This window comes from Colobus angolensis, unplaced genomic scaffold (assembly GCF_000951035.1).
Source record: "Colobus angolensis palliatus isolate OR3802 unplaced genomic scaffold, Cang.pa_1.0 Scaffold32, whole genome shotgun sequence".
Taxonomy (NCBI): Eukaryota; Metazoa; Chordata; class Mammalia; order Primates; family Cercopithecidae; genus Colobus; species Colobus angolensis.
The window spans coordinates 3,728,448-3,733,508 of NW_012116488.1; the positions used below are offsets into that span (position 1 = coordinate 3,728,448).

The following is a 5,061-nucleotide window of genomic DNA, read 5'->3' on the forward strand; positions in this document are numbered from 1 at the left end:
AATAAATAAATAAATAAATAAATAAATAAATAAAAACAGGGTCTCGTTCTGTTGCTCAGGTTGGGGTGCGGTGGCACAATTGTAGCTCACTGTAACCTTAACTCTTGGGGCTCAAGAGCCCTCCTCAGCTTCCCAAGTAGCTGTGACTACAGGCACATACCACCATGCCCAGCTAATTTTCTTTTTGTTATTATTTTTTTGTAGACACAGGGTATTGATATGTTATCCAGGCTGGTCTCAAACTTCTGGGCTCAAGCGATCCTCCCACCTCAGCCTCCCAAAGTGCTGGGATTACAGGCGTGAGCCACTGCACCAGACCACAACCTCTTTTTTAAAAAAAGAAGAACAAAGTATGTAATAAAGATGTCTGAAAGCTAGTAACTGAAAGTCTTTTGGGGAGAGGGACAGGGTCCTATTTAGCTCTGAATACCTCACATCACCTTGCCTAGTATCGTTACTATCACAGTAGTCACTCAAATCTGGTGAAATGATTAGTGTCAGCACTAAATCAATGTTAATACTGCCTTTAGTTAAATAAATTTGCCAAAACTACATCTCCTCACACAAGAAACCCCATTCTTAAACTTCCTCAATTGTGAAAAGATGTTTTAATCTACCTCAAGAATTTAATAAAATAATACATGGCAAAATGCCGGGGTAGATTCTATAAGTTCTTGGAATATATGATATCCCTGTGATCAAAAAGCCGGATCAGTCTCTTCTAAGATAGTTTAGACTCAGCTGTGCTTCATTTTCCTTACTATGAGAAAAAATTCTAACAGGTTTGCATCCCCTCTCTGGCCTCGGTTCTCTGATGAGGGTGAAATAACAAACTCTAAAGTTCCTTCTAACTCCAGACACCTGTAAACCTTTTAAAAGGATCAAGATTGCACTCCTTAGCACGAATGTTAGACTACTTCCTCACCTACTCCATTTCCCCAGGACCGCATATTTTTTCTCAGGAAAGGTAGCACGTAATTCATGATTTAAGTTCTTTAAAAGACCTATTTTCTACTCATTTTACACGCAGACTTAAGTTGAATTTATACATCTAAATTAGATCTTCTGAATAATCCAAATAATTATTGTAAAATTTTACACCCCTCAAAGGACAAAAAAAAAAAAAAACAGTCAAAACAATCAAAAGAGCCAACTGTGCTCTGGGCGTGGTGGGTCATATCTATAACCTCAGCACTTTACCAGGCTGAGGTGGGAGGATCGCTTGAGGCCAGGAGTTCAAGACCAGCCTGGGCAACACGGCAAGACCTCCATCTCTAAAAAACATTTTTTTTTTTTAATTAGCCAGGCATGGTGGTGCACACCTGTAGTTCCAGCCACTAGGAAGGCTGAAGTGGGAAGATCATCTGAGCCCAGGAGTTTGAAGCTGTAGTGAACTATAAGCATGCCACCGCACTCCAGCCTTGGCAACAGAATGAGATCCCGTCTCTAAAAACAAAAACAAAAACATGTTTAATGGCCATCGGTCAAAAATAGGTTTATAACTACTAACTCTAAAGAGTAAATTTTGGTTTTCCAATTAAGGAAAATTTATTTCCTATATTTTAAATCAGAAAATAGCCACAAAAAGTCACTTTTACTCAGAAATAACAATAAATGCAAACTCATTAATGGGAAAAAAATTTTTAAGTTACAATTAAAAGAGAGCAGAAACATCTGCAACATAATGCAAATGTATCTATAAGATACTACCACATGAAAATGAAATTTTACCCAAAAACGTTAAAACACTCAAATTATGTAGGTAAGGGCAATTTACGTATTTCAGATTTATCTTGTTTAAAATAATTTTTTGGTGTAGTTTTAAAAACCCTGCCTCCTTTTACCCTTCAGGGCATAGCGTCCCACTAAAAGAGAACACTATTGTAATGATACTTTCAGGCAAGAAACCTGTCTTTATGATGTAAACCAGGGCTATCAGATCCAGATAAGGTTTGCCATTAGGATGCTTCAGAAGTAATAACCTTCAAAGAAAAAAATTTTTTTAAGTAATTCCTGCATTAATAATTGCTAGTTAGTGAATTTAGTTTTTAAGCACATTGTATTTTTATATAAATATAAATTTTTAAAACTTAAAATTCTAAACTTAATTTCCAGAGACAAAATCAATCCTTTCACTTTGAACATCAACGTTAAGACGGCAGCTTCCTATTTGACAATTACTCTCAGTATTTCTTTATATTTTCCATTTACTGAGTGTTTCAGGGCCTTAAAATTCATTACGATTATTATGTTATTAGTTACAACGTGCACTGTAACATTCCCTTTTTAAAGAGCTGCAAATAGAAGTTAAATAACTTATCCAAGGTCACCCAACAAGTCAGTGACAAAGTTGGGAGTAGGAGTAAAACTTCAGCCCCTAGACTGAAGACTACTTCAAGCGTTTGCAGTTCCAAAAGAGGAAAAAAAAAAAAGGTCGAGCGATTTATCCTCAATAACTTCCAATAGCATACTCTAAATACAGTGGTACACTTATTATCATAAACACTAATAAAAAAGATTCACCGTGAATGAAAGAAACAACTTTACTACATTTAGATACCACTGTCATTTCCCTAGCTCTTGTAACAAGCGAAAATCCTGTACTGGATCTGGTTATATGAAATCCTAGGGAATGATCACTCTTCAATATGAACAATTTATTTTCATGCTAACACGCATTTGCGAATTAATCTTTTATCACCTTGTCCTATTTGGAGGTGCTGTGGGATGCATTTATTTCCTCACTCTTCCATAACATCAAGTCAAAGACTACAATCTCAAAACTAAGCAATTCTCAGTGAAAACATAGTTACATAGCCAATGAAAGAAAAGCTCTAATAAATGGCTGCTTTTAAAGAGATACCTTTAAAGGATGCTTACATGCTTCAGAGAATTACTGGTAACTCGCCCGCCAAGAAGGATGGTCCCTTTAAAGTAGCTTTTAAGGCATTATCCCTCCCTGTTTGGGACACAGTCTGACTTGTTGGACAAGACTAATCTGGGCACTCTCACACACAACCCCTCCGAACCAGCTTAGTTCATTGCAAACATCATTTCAACTGTAGTACTCAGCCCTTCACATACTACAAGGGACAAGATGACTCTCCTTAACAGTCTTTTAGAACGTCCCCTCGGCGGAGACACTGACAGCCGACCTCCCGCGGATGTTTTTGGAAATAGAAATGTTAACACCAGGAGAGGCTCCTAGAAGTGTCAGTGCGGCAGCAGGTGGAGTAGCCCTGCGTGCCGAGCAGGTTCTTTCTGACCTAGTCTCAGTCCTCCGCTTCCCGGCCCCAGTTCCGCCTTACAGAGATCTTGTTAAGCCGTCTTGCGCCCCTGTTCTCTAACCCAGAGCGAGACTTCCAACTCTCCAGGGAGGCGAGGCAATCGAGGCAGACAAGACGGCCACCCCACCTCTTCCGGGGACTCGCAGGCCCGCTCCCTGGCCATGTCAGAGCCTGATGGACCAGGCTGGAAGGGACGCAGCCGGCTCCCCTGGGAGCCTCCCAGCCAGAACCCCGCGTCCCACGGTCCCTTTCCACAGCCCCCACCCCTTCGAAACGCCACCGCCAGCACCCTCCTCACTCCTGAATCCCCTCTCCTCAGGAGTACCCCAGTGGAGGGAGTTACCGGCCCACTCAAAAGTAAGAGCGACGGCCACCCCCTCGGTCACCCTGGCCCCACTGTCACCGCCCTGCTCCCGCCTCTGCCTACGCCGCTGGCTGACCCCGGTGACGCCCGGGTCGGTACCTTGCGGACCCCCTTGTAGATATAGAAGTAGAGCTCCCGGCCCACATTGAAGCAGAGGCGGTCGCCGTTGCCAGACTGGTCGTTGAGGTTTACGAAGGAGACGCGGACAGGGTTGGATCCCTGCGAGTTGAAGGGCACCCGGTTGGGCCGGCTGTACTCCGAGTGCGGCAGCAGCTTGTACAGACCTTCCCGGGTGGTGAATTGGGTCTTAATCTCGTTCATCTCCTTCCCTCCTCCCTCCGTCGCCATCTTGTAAAGCAGCGTTCATCCTGCCCTAAGTGCCCGGATCACGCCCACCGCGCAGGCGCTGTTCCTGGTGCTCCCTCTTCCCCCACCCCTTGCCTTTTCCTTGTCGCCCCTCCCACCCGCGGGCCAGCCCCGCGAAGGCGGACCGAAGGGAAGGGGCGGGCTTGTTTACGGCCCGACTGCGCAGGCGTGCTCACCTGGCGTGCTCCACCCGGCTGGGCGTCCTCAGGCTCCTCCCCTGGGCGTGGCCTCCGGGCGGCCCGGCTGCTTCCCAGGTGATGTCGGTTCCAGCTGGTGGGGTCTAGTTGACGGTTCCGCAGCCACCAGGACCAACGGAAAGCCGATCAGGGGGAACCGCGGCGGGGCTGGTGTCAGGAGCCTAGGTGAACTTGAGGGTGCCTCCTCAGCGGTATCCCCCCCTGCCCTGAGGGGCGCCGGGACCCCAAAGAGCGGAGGAAGAGCGCCACCCCGACTACCACCGCTTCGGGGCCAGCACGCGGGGTACTCTACAGGGAGCGCGGATGCCCCTGTGTTCGGGCGGGGACGGCTCCACCCCTCCTGGGCCCTCCCTTCGGGACGGGGACTGTCCCGCCCAGAGACAGTGCTGACTATCCGCGCCACCGTCTGGATCCCCGGTCAGGAAGCAAGCCCCTTTGAAGCCTCCTTGCCGCCGTTTCTGAGAAGGTACCGAAGGACTCAAGATTTACGCTTCACTATGTTTTATTTCAGGCCCGGTAGGGGAAGAGAAGAATGTGGTACAGCATGGATATCCTAATTCCTGTGTGTGGTGAGCACTGGCGGCCTCCGCTTCTTAGCGGAGGTTTGTCCTCTCCAACTGTTCAGAGACCTGCGGCGGGGAAGCGCTCTGGGAACCGGGGACTGAATCTATGCAGGATTCACTTCTCTTGCTCAGTAGTTTACGAAGAGCTCTTAATAAAATTTAAGGTAATTGGTTTTTTTTTTTTTTCAGAAGCCTCAGGTGGAGTCAGTGAGATTATTTACTAGGAGATCCATAGGGATAGTTGTATGCATGTAATATACAGAGTCTAGATTTATAAGAACGGG

The 5,061-nt window shown here is 46.1% G+C and overlaps 2 protein-coding genes across 10 annotated transcripts in view; one reads left to right on the plus strand and one right to left on the minus strand.

The window, feature by feature from the left end:
• The window catches only part of WDR20 (WD repeat domain 20), a 94,259-nt gene extending 90,155 nt beyond the window's left edge, over positions 1-4,104 (minus strand). For 4 of the 9 annotated variants that reach the window (XM_011951446.1, XM_011951442.1, XM_011951443.1 and 1 more), the window contains exon 1: positions 3,751-4,104. In XM_011951446.1, coding sequence (XP_011806836.1) covers positions 3,751-3,999 — 249 coding nt within the window. In that variant the 5' untranslated portion in view covers positions 4,000-4,104. The remainder of the gene's footprint in view (positions 1-3,750) is intronic. The other 5 variants (XM_011951444.1, XM_011951448.1, XR_001002818.1 and 2 more) reach the window with 4 other exon arrangements.
• A 101-nt stretch (positions 4,105-4,205) lies between these two features.
• Positions 4,206-5,061, plus strand: part of HSP90AA1 (heat shock protein 90kDa alpha (cytosolic), class A member 1) — a 74,191-nt gene continuing 73,335 nt past the window's right edge. The window contains exon 1 of the mRNA XM_011951441.1: positions 4,206-4,680. The gene's annotated coding sequence lies outside the window, so the exon portion shown is untranslated. The remainder of the gene's footprint in view (positions 4,681-5,061) is intronic.